Consider the following 17276-nt stretch of genomic DNA (forward strand, 5'->3'; position numbering starts at 1 on the left):
ATTTACCACTAATGACCATCTCTGCAGATATATTAGTCATGCACTTATATCACAAATACATGTGTATTTGTATAACACACAATTTGTAGAGACATGATGACATATATATTCATACTGATCTATGTATGCACAGCCACATAAGAATACACATGTGGACATAAACATATTGCCTATTAGAATTTGAGGTGGAGGTAGAGGGTTTGATGGACATTATTTTATAGATCAGTCAACAAAGGCTAAGAGAGGTGAAGTGACTTCCTTGAAGTCACACAGAACCAGGTGGCAAGAACAAGTATGGTGAGACCTAATCTAACATTTCTCCCCTGAAGTGATAACTCTCCTCAAATTCTGTGGGACACTCACTCACACAGTATAGACTGAGATACAACTTGGTCAGTGGCACTCATTTGCATCTGTACAACCCTTCTTGGAAGCCATTTTTAACCCTTTCCAAATTCCTTGGGCAAGGTAGGGAAGGCTAATTTTACATGTGATGCCGTACTGAGTGCTGAAGAGAGAATCAGAGCTCAGGGCAAGTTGGTCTCTCAGCCCAAAGATCAGCCAGAAGGCTCTGCTGCCTTGCAAAGATCCACTGTGAATCAAAGAATGGGAGAAATTGGGAAAGGGAGGATTCTTCACTCACCCAAAGATGCTCGTAATGAGAGCAGGTCTCACTTTCCACTAGCTCTAAGTAGTGACTCACATATACTCCTATCCAAACAGCTCGTCTCTCTGGGGATTCCCCAGTCCCAGTGGGCACCACTTCAGGAAGTACATCTAATTGTGCCTCCCTCTTATCATTATTCAGGAATATCCTTTTGGGGAATGTGAACAAAGAGATGCTAGGATCATGATTCAAACAATAATTTACATATCTATTATGTGTCAAATATTACATTAATTACTTTCACATGATGAATCTTTTGAAATGTATAACCACTTAATGAGATAATATTAACAATTACATTTTATAGAAGAGGAAACTGAATCCGATAGAGTTGAAACAACTGACATGATTATATAGATTTAATGTAATATGTAAGGATAATTATTTATTATCCCTATTTTTCAGATAAGAAAATTGAAGCATGTAAAAATTAAGTAACTTACTTGAGGTAACAGGTGGCACAGTAGCAAACAGACTCAAGAAGACTAACCTCATAATTACAGTATGTTCCCTGGTACCCAGTATTGGTTCAGAGGATACAAAAGATGAGTAAGATGTAGAAACACCAAATAACGTGGGTATAACTAACTACTGGCTTTGTTACTGTAATATTTTCTTGTACCATTGTTTTAGTTGTTTGTCTAGAGAAGATAGCATATATTTTAAAAATAATTTCCTTAAAATGATTTCCAGTTAAATTATTTCCAGATAAATGGAGAAAATTGGCAATGGCACAGATCCTTTTATGTAAATTTCTGTATTATAAAGCATTTAGAAAAAAATTACATATGTATATGTAATATTTTACATTTAATGAATATTTATTATTTTCAGGATTCTTCATTCATTTTTGCATTTCTGGGTGAAAATGAGAATTTCATTTTCCTTCAGCCTGAAGGACTTCCCATAGTCCTTCTTATCCATGGTACATAGAGCCGGTGTGCCAGTAACACGTTACCTACAGTTTTATTTACTTGAAAATGTCTTCATTTCTCTTTTATTTGTGCAATGTACTTCTGCTGAATATAAAATTACTGGTTATCAAGGATTTTGTCTTTCACCTTTCAATATGTCATTTTCAGTGTCTCCATTCTCCATAGTTACTGAAAAGAACGTTGCCATTAAATGTTTTGTTACTATGCTCTATGTAATGGGTCATTTTTCTCTTGTTTCAATATTTTGTCTTCAATATATAAATTTGATTATAATTTACTTGTGGTTTTCTAAGCATATTAAATGAGAGAGCTAATATTTTCCACTAAATTGAGAAGTTTTCACTTACTATTTCTTCAAAAATCTTTCTTTTTCTTTGTCTCCTTCTGAGATTCTAATTACACATATATTGGACCATTTAATTCTGTCTCAAAAGTCTTGAAGAGTTTTTCATTTTGTTTCTGTTTTTCCACCCTGTATTCATCAGATCAGGTAATTGATACTGATTTAGCTTCAAATTCATCTTTCTTTTCTCATCTCCATTCTGCTGTTGAGTTCATTTCATGAATTTTTCAGCTCAGCTATCATATTTTCAGATCTAGGTTTCTAATTTTTTTTATAATTTCCATTTCTCTACTAATTATCCACTTGTTTGGTCCTTATCATCATATTTCCCTTTCACTCCTTGAGTATATTTTTGACACCTAATGTGAATACTGCAAAATCAAAACATGAGCTCACTTGTGGGTGGTTCGATACTATTTTTTTTCCTGAGTATAGATTGCACTTTACTAAAATTTTGTATAATTAAACATTTTTGGTTGAGAACTAAACATGTTTGAAAAGACTTTGTAGCGATTCTGAAATCTATTGTGTTTCTTTTTCTGAGGGTTTGTTTGCTTGATTTTTTTTTAGCAAGCAGTTAACTTCTCTGGACTAAAAATGCAAAGTATTTCTCACTTACTGCTTGGAGCAATTGATGTCACTGCTCTCTTTGGCTCCGAGATGCTGCTTCTTTTCCTTTGTCTTTCCTTCTAGTCCTGTCTCCTGGTTGTCTCCAATCTGTACTTGCAGTTTTGCATCTGCTTATGTGATTTAGCCCTCAGCAAATGTCTATACAGCTTACTCTCAGATCCTGAGACTCTTTCTCTCTCTATTTCCCTAACTCCTGGGGGGTTTGGTGCTCCTGAGTTCAGTTGTCTGACAACTCAAATCAACAAGCTGTCCATTGGCAGCCTTCCAATCATGTAGTAGTCAGTAAACACACTCAGTCAAAGGCAGATCACATTCGCAATTATCACCAAGAGAAAGTCATTCACTCGAGTGACTCCTCTCTCCTTTTTTGTTTTTCTCTCTCACTAGGCTCCCTGTGATAAATCAGAGCTTTGGGAAGAGATAATAATCACATTCTGTATTTCATCTCTTCTGTGGCTTTCTCATTTATACAATTTCCCTTTTACACATCCAATTTTGATGCTGCTTTAAATTCTGTTACCTACCATCTTGAGAGTTAGGTGGGGTGTGCTTGGGACTGCTTGTAGGCAAGAAAGCTTCTAACTCACAATTCTTTTTTTTTTTTTTTTTGGCAGAGGCTGGGTTTGAAACTGCCACCTCTGATGTATGGGGCTGGCGCCCCTTTATGAGCCCCTTTTGAGCCACAGGCACTGCCCACAAACTCACAATTCTTACCCAATATGACAAAGTAACAATGTTTTAATATTAACTGCTTCTCAGGTTTCTGATTTCTGTTGTTTATTTTCCATTGATTTCAAATCACTTTTTTAAATATTTTGCCTATGTTTCATAATTTTTATCTATAGGAGGAATCACTGGATTTCTTCACAATATTCTTTTTTGTTTATTATTTATTTATTATTTTATTTGTTCTGATTCATTGAGGGTACAAAGCATTAGGTTACACTGTTTTCATTTATTATATAAACTCTCTTTTATAATTGTATCTAGTCCCCAAGAGAGGTATCATACACTGTAACTCCCATACTCCACCCTCCTCCCCTCTCTCCACTCCCTTGTTCCCCCATTCCCCACCTTGAATTGATTTGAGTTTTTCTCTTATGTGGATGTATATTAGATCATACACTGGCTTCATATTAGAATTGAGTATATTGGATTCTTGCTTCTCCATTCTTGTGATACTTTACTAAGAAGAATATGTTCCAACTCCATCCAGGTTAATACAAAAGATATAAAGTCTCCATTTTTAATGGCTGAATAGTATTCCATGGTATACATATACCATAGTTTGTGACCCATTCCTGGGTTGGTGGGCATTTGTGTTGTTTCCACATTTTGGTGATTGTAAATTGAGCTACAATACAGTCTAGTGTAAATATCCTTATGATAAAGTATTTTTTTTCTTCTGGGTAGATGCCTAGTAATGGGATTGTAGGATCAAATGGGACGTCTAATTTGAGTCCTTTGAGGATTCTTCATACTTCTTTCCAAAAAAGTTTTATTAGTTTGCAGTCCCATCAGCAGTGTAAAAGTCCTCCCTTCCCTTCACATCCAAGCAGCATCTTTAGCTTTAAGACTTTGCGATGTGGGCTATTCTTAACTCCCCCTTTCCTAATTTATGCATAACATCACTACCCACTCCATTGCTGGTTAAATATCCTACCGTCTCAATCCATTCCTCAATCTAAGAAGACCATGGATATTAGCTGGGCCAACCAGTATAGCAATCTGTGGTTGCAGTAATTAGTGCAAGTGGTGGGCAGATAAATAAAGCCAAGCTAATAGATGTCTCGTTATGTCTCGTTATGTTTCACAGTTAAAAAAAGGTATACAAGTTCAATTTTAAAACATTTCCATCTGAATGATGAAAACAAAAACTTTATTATTGTAAAATTCACTAAAAATTGCTCAAGGCTAATTTATAGTTTTAAATTCTTTTATTAGAAAAGAAGACAATATTAAAAACATGATTCTTCCCTAAAAATTCAAATATAAGAGAAAAAGCCAACCTGATCCAAAATTAAAGAGAAGAAAGAAAATAATAAATATATGAATAACAAGCAATAAATTAAGGAAAAAAAGAAAATCACCAATGTTAAAATTGAGGTCTTTGAAGTTCTTAGAGAAATTGATAAATCCTTTACAAGACTTATCAGCAATAAAGAGAAAGGAGTGGATGCCCACTGTTAACGCTGCTATTCAGCATAATACTGGAGGTCCTAGCCATCACTCAGTCATGAGAAGGAGATCAAGGGCATTCAAATGGGGACAGATGAGGTCAAACTCTTGCTCTTTGTGGATAACAAGATTGTATACCTGGAAAACCCCAGGAACTCAACTACAAAGTTCTGAGAAATCATCAACGAATACAGTAGCATTGCAATTTCCACAAATCAGAGGGCTTCATATATGCCAATAACAATTAAGCTGAGAATAAAATCAAAGACTCAATTCCTTTTACAGCAGCTCAAAAGAAGACGAAATAACCTGGGGATATATCCAACAAAGGTTGTGAAGGAGCTCTATAAAAAGAACTATGAAACTTTGAGAAACGAAATAGCAAAGGATGTTAACAAGTTGGAGAACATACCATGCTCATGGCTGGGAAGAATCAACATTGTCAAAATTTCCATACTTCCCAAAGAAATCTACAGATTGAATGCAATCCCCATCAAATCAATGATGTCATACTTTGAATAACTTGAAAATATAGTACTTCATTTTATATGGAAAGAGGAAAAACGAAATAGCCAATACAATATTTAGAAATAAAAACAAACCTGGAGGCATCATGTTACCAGACTTCAGGTTATAGTACAAGTCTATAGTGATCAAAACAGCATGGTACTGGCACAAAAATATAGATATAGATCTATGGAATAGAATAGAGCATCTTGAGCTCAACCCAGCCACATATCACCATTTGACTTTTGATAAACCAAACAAATGCATGCACTGGGGAAAAGAATCCCTATTTAATAAATGGTGCTAGGAGAACTGCTTAGCCAAAACAATAAAAATTGTAGAAAAGAGTGTGGGGAAAAACACTTGACAAAATTGGCCAGGGAAAAGATTTTATGAAGAAGATCCCTCTGGCAATTACACAACACCAAAAATAAATAAATGAGACTTTATCAAGTTAAAAAGCCTCTGCACAGTTAGGGATACCACAGCTAAAGCAAACAGGCAACCTTCAGAATGGGAGAAGATATTTGCTTGTTATAAATCTGACAAAGGGCTGATAACTAGAATCTACAGAGAACTCAAATTAATCAACAAGCAAACAACTCCATTTGTAAGTGGGCAAGAGACTTGAATAGAAACTTCTTTGAGAATGACAGATAAATGGCCAACAAACACATGAAAAAATGCTCATCGTCCCTAATCATCGTAGAAAGGTAAATCAAAACCAATCTGAGATGTCACCTCACCCCAGAAAGAATAGCCCACATCATAAAGTCCCAAAGCTGCAGATGCTGGTGTGGATGTGGAGAGAAGGGACCACTTTTACACTGCTGGTGGGATTGCAAATTAATACAAACTTTATGGAAAGAAGTCTGAAGAATTCTTAAAGAACTAAAAGTCAACCTTTCATTTGATCACACAATTCCATTACTAGGTATCTACCCAGAAGAACAAAAATCACTTTACCACAAGGACATTTGCAATAGAATGTTTACTGCAGCTTAATTCTCAATTGCCAAGTTGTAGAGGGAACTCAAGTGTCCATCAACCCATGAATGGATTAAGAAACTGTGGTATATGTATACCATGGAATACTATTCAGCAATAAGAAAAGATGGAGACTTTACATCTATTGTGTTTACCTGGATGGGTTGAAACATATTCTTCTGAGTAAAGTATCTCATGAATGGAAAAACAAGTATCCAATGTACTCAATACTAATATGAAACCAATATATAAATAACTACACACCCACATGAAAGATAAAACACAAATATAGTCTAGGAACGGAGAGAAGAGAGGAGGGAAAAGGAAGGGGCTGCCCGGAAGAGACAGGGCAATTGGCCGGATTTCACCTAATGTGCACAATGTGAGGGTGTTCAGCCCGCCACCTTTGAAGGGCTCAACTACAACTTCAATTTTACCTTGGAATTGAAAACAATGTAACCTAAACATTAGTATTCCCATATTAATTTGAAACAAACAAAAAAAGAAAGAAAGAAAAGAAAAGTAGAGAAAGGAGTCACCAAAAGCAGTTATAAAAAAGGGAATATTAATTTGAAGCCTACAGATAATTAGAATATAATAAGATCCTATGTGAACAAGTTAGTTAAGTTGGGAAACTTAGATTAAAAAATTCACTTAAAAGCATAACATATTAAAAGGAACAAAAATGGAAAATCCCAATAGCTCAAATTTTGTTTTAAAAGGAGGATTTCAAACTATTCAACTTTCTAGAAAGAGAAATCCAGATTCAGATGGTTTTATTAGTTGATTGTACCAAATGCTTAAGGAAAAAGTAAAAACAAGCTTATAGGGTTGACCTTCCTGGGTTTTCCTGTCTATGATCAGCCCGTTGCTGCCAGCTGCTCAAGGCAGAGGATGTGTTGCCTCCTAGGCTCTGTCACACTGTTACTGTGTCCAGCTGAGGCCTAAATGGTGATGTGAGATAGGGATTAAGTTCAGATTCCAGTTTGCTGGTGGGCAGCTGCAGGCAAATTAGAGCTCAGACTGCCCTTAATGGTGAATATCACAATTAAACCCCTGCTGGGCTAACTTTCTTCTATTCCTCTGGCCAGAGAGAACAAACTTCTTTTCCTTCCTTCTGTTTTTTGACTATGCCTGTTGACAGCTGAACAAACTGCAGGGGCTCCCCACATCCCTGTCTAGAATATATGGGATCTAAAAATAAACCCAAGGCTTGTGGTCAGGCCTTCTTCTTCCCTTTACCTTTCAGGCTCATTTTATGATTGCATTTGGAGAGAAGGGGCAGAGAAAAGTGAATATATACCTCCTGCACTGGAACCTGAATAGATTAAACTTTTTGCAATATTGACAAACTATTTTTTGAAATCCTAAGCTATTGTATAATTTATACATCTTTAATGGCAGTGTGTGAGTTATAGTTATTTCAGTCCCTCACCAACTAGTAGTATGTTCAATCTTTTGTTAAAATATTAACTCTTTGAATAATGTATGGAAAAATCATATTGTGTTTGTAATTTATATTTTGTAATGAATGATAACACTCAGTGTATTTTCATATACTTTTTTCCCATTCATATACATATATTAAGTATTTTAAAACTCTGATTATCATAGTATATGTTTGATACTTTTAAATATATTCATTTAGTCAATTTTATATAGTCATTGCCTACTTAGAACTCTGTCACAAGATCTTACACACTACCAGAAGCTGGAATTTCAACCTTTCTTATTCTCAGAACTCCTTCTCAACATATCTTTTCCATGGCACTTTCTGACCACCTTGGTCCCATTGTTTTTATCTTGTTTTGGTCCTCAGCTTACTATGGTACAATTCACTTTTATGGGCACCATCTTCTTTCCTCCACAGAGGTATCAACCCCTTGTGAGCAGATACCCTTCCTACAAATATCCTCCTTATACTTCTCTGAATTCTCCCAAAATGCTCAGAGCAGTCTTTCACATGCTGTAGGTTCCTTCTTAAATACCCAAGAAAGGAGTCAGTGATTAGAGGAGAAGAATGAGTGTGTTTGTGGTGAGTGGTATTTAATAAAAACCACAGCCATACTGTAGTTTAAAATAGCAAAAGGGATTTTATTCAGGAAATACTGCAATAGAGGAAAACAAATGTCAGTTTAAACCCAAAGTCAATTTTGAATAAAGTATCAAAAAGTGGGGATCTATAACCAAAAATGGGTCATGTCAGTGAGTGGAAAATTATTAAGAAGAAATCTCCAGGATAAGGGGGAAATCTTCCTAAACTGATCTAGTAGGGCCCTTGCTGGGGGCAGGTCAGGGTGAGCAGGTACCACCTGGAGAGGGAAGGGGATGAGGAATTGAACAGATATTAAGGATGACCAGATGTCAAGGGGAGGAAACTCTTTCCAAACTGACTTAGTAAGGTTCTGCATCAGCTGGGTGATGCAGGCCCCACAAGGACGGACACTGAAGCCCAAGTTCAAGGTCTAATTGAGAAGAGATCTTGGAGGAACCTGACTACTGTCTGGCCAAGGAAAGCAAGTTCGTCAGTAGAAGAGTGACTTGAATGACCATTAGGGCTGCAACTTTGATTCACTGTCCCTGTTCAAACAAACCTTATAGAGTAGGAAGCCCTGTTTATGGTCAGGATATGAACTTGGCAACTTTCAAATCCCCAGAGATTCCCAGAAGAGTTTTACAAGTCACATGCTACCCTAAGCCCTATAACTAATGAGAGCAAATTACAAAGTTGGCTGAGAAAGTTCTCTGCTCCCTCTGATGAAAGATGAGAGGAATCCCCTGGGGTCTCCTAAGTAGGACCAAACCTCTAGAGCTGAGGAATCTCAGGCTCTGATAATAATCTGGAAAGGAAGGCTTTAAACCACTGTAATTTTGTAGGCAGTGGGGGCTGACCATAGCACATAAGGCCTAGCCTTGCAGCTCATTTTGCAAAATTCTAGAGCCATAGAAAGCTGGAGCTTTCACAGACTCAGGACCATCCACCTCACTTGCCCACTGGGGAAACTCAAATTCAGAAGATGCAGCAACTTACCCATCACTGAACTAGTCGTGGTAAAAGTAAGACTTGTGATTTTCTTATTAACTGTTCCTCTGTTTCTTTTGAGTGGTGAACAAAGCATGCTTGCACCAACAATGTGAAGACTGTCTTGGTAGAATATAATTGTGACAGTGAATTGCTTTGGATCCTGATAAAATACACAAGGTAGGAAACTATTCTAGATGGTTTGACTTCTTCCTCATAATTAATTGTCAGTATGAAAAGGAAGGATCTTTGGAATAAAATTACGTATTTTCTCCAAATCATCAATCACTTCTTTTTGACTTAGAAAAGTATGTATATTTCTTTTGTCAGTGTGTTTTTATCCCAAGTTAAATTTGATACAAGTAGAATTAGGGGGAACTTCAAAAATAAGTGAGGGTACGGTAGGACACAGAAAACACACACAATTTGTCATACTGTAGGAAGAGTTTCTGACATTAATACTTTACTGTTTGTGATTCCCCAAATAAATGTTTAGTATATAGTTAATACCAGATAAGGAAAAACCTGTCTTAAAATTTGTATTGGCACATTTTTGCATTTTCAAAATGCTTATGAATTTAATAATGCCTTTGAAAATACCTCCCCCCCACCTCCCAGGCTGTGTTAGGAGGGATAGGCCATGTTTCATGAAATCAGATTATTCCTCAGGCAGTCAGAGCCTGGGTTAGAAAGAGCTTGGGTTGTATACCAGGGATACAAGGTACTAAGGCAACTTCTTATTTATTTATTTATTTTTGAAACAGAATCTCATTCTGCTGCCCTTGGTAGAGTGCCATGGTATGATAGCTCACAGCAACCTCAAACTCTTGGGCTTGAGCAATCCTCTTGCCTCAGCCTCCAGAGTAGCTGGAACTACAGGCATCTGCCACAACACCTGGACAGTTTTTCTATTTTTTGTAGAGATGGAATCTCTCTCTTGCTTAGGCCAGTCTTGAATTTCTGAGCTCAGGCAATCCTCCTGCCTTGGGCTGGGCTTAAAGCAGCTTCTTGTTCTGCCAAAAATGTATTCTATTTTTTCCTTTGGTATACTTAATATTTTAGTTCTAGAATCCATTTAGTTATCTTTCTCACAAAGTTACTGTAAAGAGTCAACAGAACTTTGGAGCGTTGGCGTGAGCAGTGCCTTGCTGAAGGAAGGAATTTTCTACAGTGGCTTAAGGATAAGCAGAAGAGACCTATTGGGACCTAGTATTTCTGAGAGGGAAGGATGTCTTCTGCAGGAAACCCAGGGTGCTGCAGGAAACTCCTCATGTGGGAAAGTGGAACAATGATCCATAAGCGGATTTGAAAACCAAGGATATCCATACTAAACTTGGACACTGAAGAGGCTTATACAAAAAGGTCTCTGGAGGAAGCCTAAGGTTCCAGGAGACACTGGTGCTCATAATATACCCTTAGGCAAGAGGACATAAAAATACTCCAGACTTTTCCTTGGGAAATAAATATTCACAGATAAGAAATATGGATACTATGAAAGAAAGGGAAACTGTAATGGCTTGATGGGAGGTAAGGAAAGATTAGGTCAGATGATTCACATACGCCTATGAGAGAATGGGGCTTGTCAGGTTTGAGAGGATAAAGAATTCAAAGGACCTGTGAGGTAAAGTCCATAGGGCTGTGGATTATTTCTGTAACTATTTATAATTTAGACCATCATCTTACTGTTTCTTCTGACTCTTGGTGACCGGCTGGATTCTGCCAAGTGAATGCTTGATCTTTGCCTAAACTAGATATTTAGAGGCAAAAGTCTGTTCAACTCCATGCTCAAAAATCACATGCTGTACAGTGCTGAATACTTTTTGCTTTAGTGAAGCACACATTCATTATACATTAAGCACCTTTTTGATAATCCGTGTATCCAATATTTTCTGGGAAGTATTACCTTCTTAAAATGCTTTGTATTAACACCCTGAAAAATACAGACATATATAACTTGTAGTCTGTTTTTTCAAAGAAAGGGAAAGAAATGGGAAAAAATATGCAATTCAAGTCATACTAGTTTGCTTCTAGTTACAAATATTCTACTTCCTAGATAAAACATTTTTATTTCTAAAATAGGTAAAATAATCACAGCTGCCTTGCATACTTCACAGCTGGCCTACGTATTTCATATATGTACTATGAAGACCAAAATCAATAAAACTTTGAAAAGAATTTGGTAAATGGAGGCTCTATAATGCTAGGTATTTAATATCTTGACATGTGGGATGAAAAAACAATACTCCAATCTAATAGAATAGTGTTAGATATAAGGACAAGCAACATGTAGAACTCAGGGAAGGATGAGATGAAATCAGGTGTAAAATTACTGATGAGCTCATGCAATGAGTAAGCAACTTATCTTTTTTAGGTGCTGAGCTTGGCATTCACTAATGGATAAAATCTCAGTTGCAACCTGCTTGCATAGAGTCTATTTATCAAGACCATGCACATATTCTAATTAATTGCCATTAATCTTAAGGGCCTTAGGTCTCCTCTCTTTCTTCCTTACCTCTTCTCAGGGTATATGGAAGGAAGCATGGTCTTTGCTTTCCTTTAATATTTTAATGACTTCTCCAAGAAGGAATAATGAATGACTTTGTTTCCCAAACAATTGTAAGGCATTGTCCAAGCTTTTAATAAAATTACTAGCAAATCAATTTATTCAGTAAACATTTAGAGGCTACATACACGTGTAAGTTGCTCTGTGTGTCTCTGACTCTGTTTATTAGTCACTTACAAGTGTTTACAAGGTTCACAGGCTCTTCTTAATCTGACTCACCTAATACACCTGAATCTCCTTCATCTGAACATCAAGTGGAGTATTTTCTCTCTTATTATATTATCAGCAAATAAAACTCTTTTTAAAATTAGGCCATCACAAGTCTTCTTACCATATGAGTCATTAAATAATTAGTTGCTGAATAAAGGAAGAGATGAATGAATAAATGGGAAAAGGAGGAAAATGCATCACCTCCTTACATGTGATTTTGCTAAACTAAATTAAAAGACAGTTGGAATTTTGATGATTTGTCTTCTTCACATCACAGCTTTCATTTGATGACATCAAAGAATAATGGAGAATTAAATGTCTATTTGTTGTTTCTCTTAAATTTCAGACACACAAGCTATGAAGATCAACGAGACAATCCTGACGGAATTCATCCTTGTGGGCTTTTCTGTTTACCCACATGCACAGACATTCCTCTTTGTGGTCTTCTTTTGCCTCTACCTTCTCACCCTTGCGGGTAACCTGGCCATCCTCGTTCTGACTTGGGTGGACAGGTCTCTCCACACCCCTATGTACCACTTCCTTCGCGCACTCTCCTTCTCTGAGACCTGCTACACACTGGCAGTTATTCCCAAGATGCTGGAAGATCTACTGGCCAAGGACAGAAGTATTTCAGTCATAGGCTGTGGCTTACAGATGTGTTTCTTCTTGGGACTTGGTGGCACAAACTGTATCATCCTCACGTTGATGGGGTATGACCGCTTCCTAGCCATCTTTAATCCTCTAAGATATCCACTGCTTATGACCAGCAGCATATGTGGAAAACTTGTGGCTTCTGCTTGGGCTGGAGGCTTCTTTATCTCTTTGGTAGAGACTGCACTGATATTCAGGGGTGCTTTCTGCAGACCTAACCTCATCAAACACTTCTTCTGCCACATGCGGGCAGTTGTTAGGCTATCCTGTACAGACAGTGACCTCACAGAATTCATTGTAACGGTGATCTCAGTGGCAGGCTTGCTGGGTACTTTTCTGCTTATTATCCTGACTTATGTTTTCATTCTTTCCACTGTCCTCAGGATCCCTTCAGCAGAGGGCAAGCAGAAGGCATTTTCCACCTGCACCTCCCACCTCACAGTGGTTATCATCCACTTTGGTTTTGCATCTATTGTTTATTTGAAGCCAGAAGCCTCAGGGGCAGATGACACACTCATAGCAGTCCCTTATACTGTTGTTACTCCTTTACTCAGCCCAGTTATATTCAGCCTCAGGAATAAGGACATGAAGGATGCTTTTAGAAAGATGATGGGAAGGACACTTGCCTTGACAAAATAATCTTGCCTGGTGCCATTGGTTTGAAGCTCAATGTCCCTAGAATTCAATGGGTCATTTATCCTGTGGAATCTGGACAGGCCTATACCATTTGCCTTTATTCAGAGATTGAGATACGGGTCCTGAGACTAGGGCATGAGCCATCACAGGTATTTATTTAGTTTATTGAAAAGGTTGTCTTTCTGCTTTCCACGATCAGAGGAAGAATGTCCTGCAGATATGCAGATTCTCCCAATCAACTTCTGAGTGTCCTGTACCATGCATGAACTGGGAAAAGAAACAAAGTGGAAGGAAAAAAACAGCATATACAACTTCTCCACAAAGAGATGTTTTGAATAGCTACAGAACTAAAGGAATCTCTAGAAAATTCTTGAGGAATTTTTCTAGGCAAGATTATGAAACACTCAGTTGAACCTCCCAGTACAGAAACTATTTCTGATAAGAGATATACCCTATTAAAACCATCAGCTGTCTATTTGTGCATATCTGTATACACACACACACACAGACACACACACACATTTTTAAGCACTCATGCCATAAAAAATAGTGAACATTTTTAATAATACCCTGTTTATGACTGTGGCCTTCCAATGACTGCCAAATACTAACTTCCAAGTATATAGGATATGGTGCAACATTTCTTCGCAAGAGTAAACAAAACACTAGTGTCTGCATCTTCTAAGACTAAGAGAACCATGGAAATGAGAAACGTGTCCCTAGTTTCTCTAAGGTGAAGACATTCACAAGCAAATGTTAAAGAGCTACATCATGATACAGAGAGATTTCACAAAGAAAAGTGTTTGGGGATAATTTGGGCAACATGTAAAGGACAAAACCAGATGAACACAGCACTAATTCTTTGTATCGCCAGAATCAAATAAGAAATGCTCTGGAGTTCATGTTTCAGAAGAATAGTGCATGATCTTAATGAAAATCCTGGAATGCAAGCCTAGGATTCCTAAATCCTTTTTTTTTAAATTCTACCCTTAATCAACTCTGTGACTTCTTGGGAAAGATATAAAATTTGAACTGGGATTTGGTATATATAAAATTTATATAAAAAAGTATTAGAGTAATTTTGACCCTATTATTTAGGAACTATATTGAAGATAAATGAAATAATAGGTAAACATTATTGTGCACATTAATTGGTTAAATTTAGTCATAACTACACTCTTTTTCTTTCTTTGAGATTATTTTTATAACACACTTGCAGATAGAATCTAATCTCTGCTGTCTATGATCTGTGGTCATTACTTCAGTAGCAAGAGTGTTTCTTCTACTTTGATTTCATTCCTGGCAATTTATTATTCAATCTAGGGAAGCTATAAATCTCGGAAATAAATGCTAGCAATTTACCTCCTCATGGTGGGTGCAGAAGATTTACATTATGTCTAGGCTCCAGTTCCTGAATCTGAATTTAGACCAATTAACTTGCTTTTGTTTAACATGTGGATCCATTGCTAAACTAGAAATAAGTGACTAGATGGAAGCTGAAAATACCCAAGGACTTGCGCACACATGGGCACTTGCTTTATGACAAATATAGCAGTGCAGAGCAGTGAGAATAGCTGATGCTAGAAAAATAGAATATCCATATGAGAAAAACAAAATCTTGTGTTTCTGGGTATCAAAAACAAAAAATGGAGAAGCAAAACAATAAAGCTTTTAGAAAGTGAAATAAGAATATGTCCTCACCAACCTGTGGTAAGAAAAAAAAAAAGGAAAATGGTTACATTGTTTAAACCATACAGAAAATTCTTAACTAAAATCAAAAGGTTGATCATATCAAAATTGAGAAATTTTATTCATTCAAAAGGGACTATTTGGAGAGTGAATAGGAAAGCCAACTAATAAAATGACAATGATATTTTCATAGTGACTGGTATAAAATTGAGGGTGATGATGAATTTTGGAAGGAGGACGTCTATGGCTGGGTTTGGGGAAGGGCACACAGAGCAGCTTCTGGCCAGCAAAATTATTTTTGGGGTGTAGTTGGTGATTACAAGAGTTTTTCTCAAGAAATCTTTACTGCTATGTACTTAAGTTGTTTTCTGGTTTAATATTTTATTTTATAATGTAAATATTTTTAAAAATTTAAAGAGGGAGAAAAAATTCACAACACATAACTGGCACAAGCTTCTCATCTAGTATGTAGTCATGGATCACTTAACTATGAGGATACATTCTGAAAAACATGCCACTGGGCAATTTTTTCATTGTTTTCACACTATGTTGTGCAAACATAGTGTTACACTACAATACAATAGCAAAAATGTTCAAGAGATATGAATAGATCCTTTATAAAAGATAATATATAAATGTTCAATAAATATTGAAAAGGTGCTTAATTCATTAGTAACCATGAACATGAATGTTAAAATCCCAGTAAGGGCCAGGAATAGTGTCTCACACCTGTAATCCTAGCACTGTGGGAGGGTGAGGTAAGAGAATCCCTTAAGTTCAAAACATGCCTGAGCAAGAGCAAGACCATGTCTCTACTAAAAATAGAAAAATTAGCTGGATGTTGTGGTGGACACCTATAGTTTTTGCTACTTGGGAAGCTGAGGCAGGAGGATTGCTTGAGGTCACAAGTTTGAGACCAGCCTGAATAGAAGCAAGACCCTGTCTATACAAAAAATAGAAAAGTTAGCTAGGCCTAGTGGTGAATACTGTAGTCTCAGGTATTTGGGAGCCTGAGCCAGGAGGATCACTTGAGCTCAAGAGTTTGAAGTCAACTTTGCGCCAAACTACACCATGGTTCTCTAGCCTAGGGCAACAAAGTGAGACTCTGTCTCTAAAATAAATAAAGGAGACATCAAAATTGATATAAAAAATACAAAACATTATCTAGGAATACTAGAAAAATCTCTATGGTCATAAACTTGAAAATGTGGAGAAAATGGACAAATTCTTTGAAACATACAACCTCCCTAGGTTCAAAAAGAGAGAAATGGAGCTCCTGAACAGATGACTATCAAGCACTGAAATTAAAGCAGTAATAAAATGATCTTCCCACAAAATCTGAGATCAGACAGTTTAACACTCAAATTTTACCAAAAATACAAAGAAAAACTCCTACCTATTCTGGAGAAACTATTCCATAACCTTGAAAAGGAAGAAATCCTCCCAACTCATTCTACAAAGCCAGTATTGCCTTGATAACAAAGCCAGGAATGGACAAAACTTAAAAAGGAAACTACGGACCAATATCACTTATGCAAAAATTCTCTATAAAATTTTAACAAATCAAATTCAGCTGCACGTCAAAAAATAATTCATCACGACCAACTAGGCTTCATCCCAGAGATGCAAGGATAGTTCAACATATGCAAATCTATAAATGTAATCTACCACATAGTAGATGCAAAACTAAGCACCATATGATCCTTTCAATAGATGCAGAGAAAGCATTTGACAAAATTCAGCATTCCTTCATGATAAAAATGCCCAACAAAATTGGTATAGATGTGACGTACCTCAAATTATAAGGGACGTGTATGACAAGTCCACTGCTAATATCTTATTGAATGGAGAAAGTTGCTTAGAACTGGAACCGGATAAGGATGGCCACTTTTACCACTTCTATTCAACCTAGTGCCAAAAGTCCTAGCCAGAGCAGTCAGGTGAGAGAAGGAAATAAAGGATATCCAAATGGGGATTGAAGAGGCCAAACTCTAGCTCTTGGCTGATGATATATAATCCTATATGTAGAAAATCTCAGTTTCAACCAAGAGATTCCAGGAATTGAGAAATAAATTTAGCAGAGTCTCACGCTACAAAATCAGTATACACAAATCAGCTTTCATATATGCCAAAAGCAGTCAAGCTGGGAATGAAATCAAAAACACAATACCATTCACAGTAGCAACAAAGAAAACAAAATGCCTAGGCATATACTTAACAAAGGAGGTAAAAAACAAACAAACAAACAACAACAACAA

General features: G+C 36.7%; 1 protein-coding gene across 1 annotated transcript; it reads left to right on the forward strand.

The window, feature by feature from the left end:
- The first annotated feature begins 12372 nt into the window (after positions 1 to 12372).
- Positions 12373 to 13332, forward strand: LOC100962285 (olfactory receptor 10X1). The gene has a single exon (XM_012808494.2). The coding sequence runs from the start codon at positions 12400 to 12402 to the stop codon at positions 13330 to 13332; it is 933 nt and encodes a 310-aa protein (XP_012663948.1). The 5' UTR covers positions 12373 to 12399.
- The last annotated feature ends 3944 nt before the right edge of the window (positions 13333 to 17276 follow it).

Source organism: Otolemur garnettii, unplaced genomic scaffold, assembly GCF_000181295.1.
Source record: "Otolemur garnettii isolate 467f Iridium unplaced genomic scaffold, OtoGar3 scaffold00091, whole genome shotgun sequence".
In the NCBI taxonomy this organism is placed as follows: Eukaryota; Metazoa; Chordata; class Mammalia; order Primates; family Galagidae; genus Otolemur; species Otolemur garnettii.

Coding starts and splice junctions, on each gene's coding strand:
- LOC100962285 (XM_012808494.2), top strand. CDS start 12,400: ATGAAGATCAACGAGACAATCCTGACGGAATTCATCCTTGTGGGCTTT.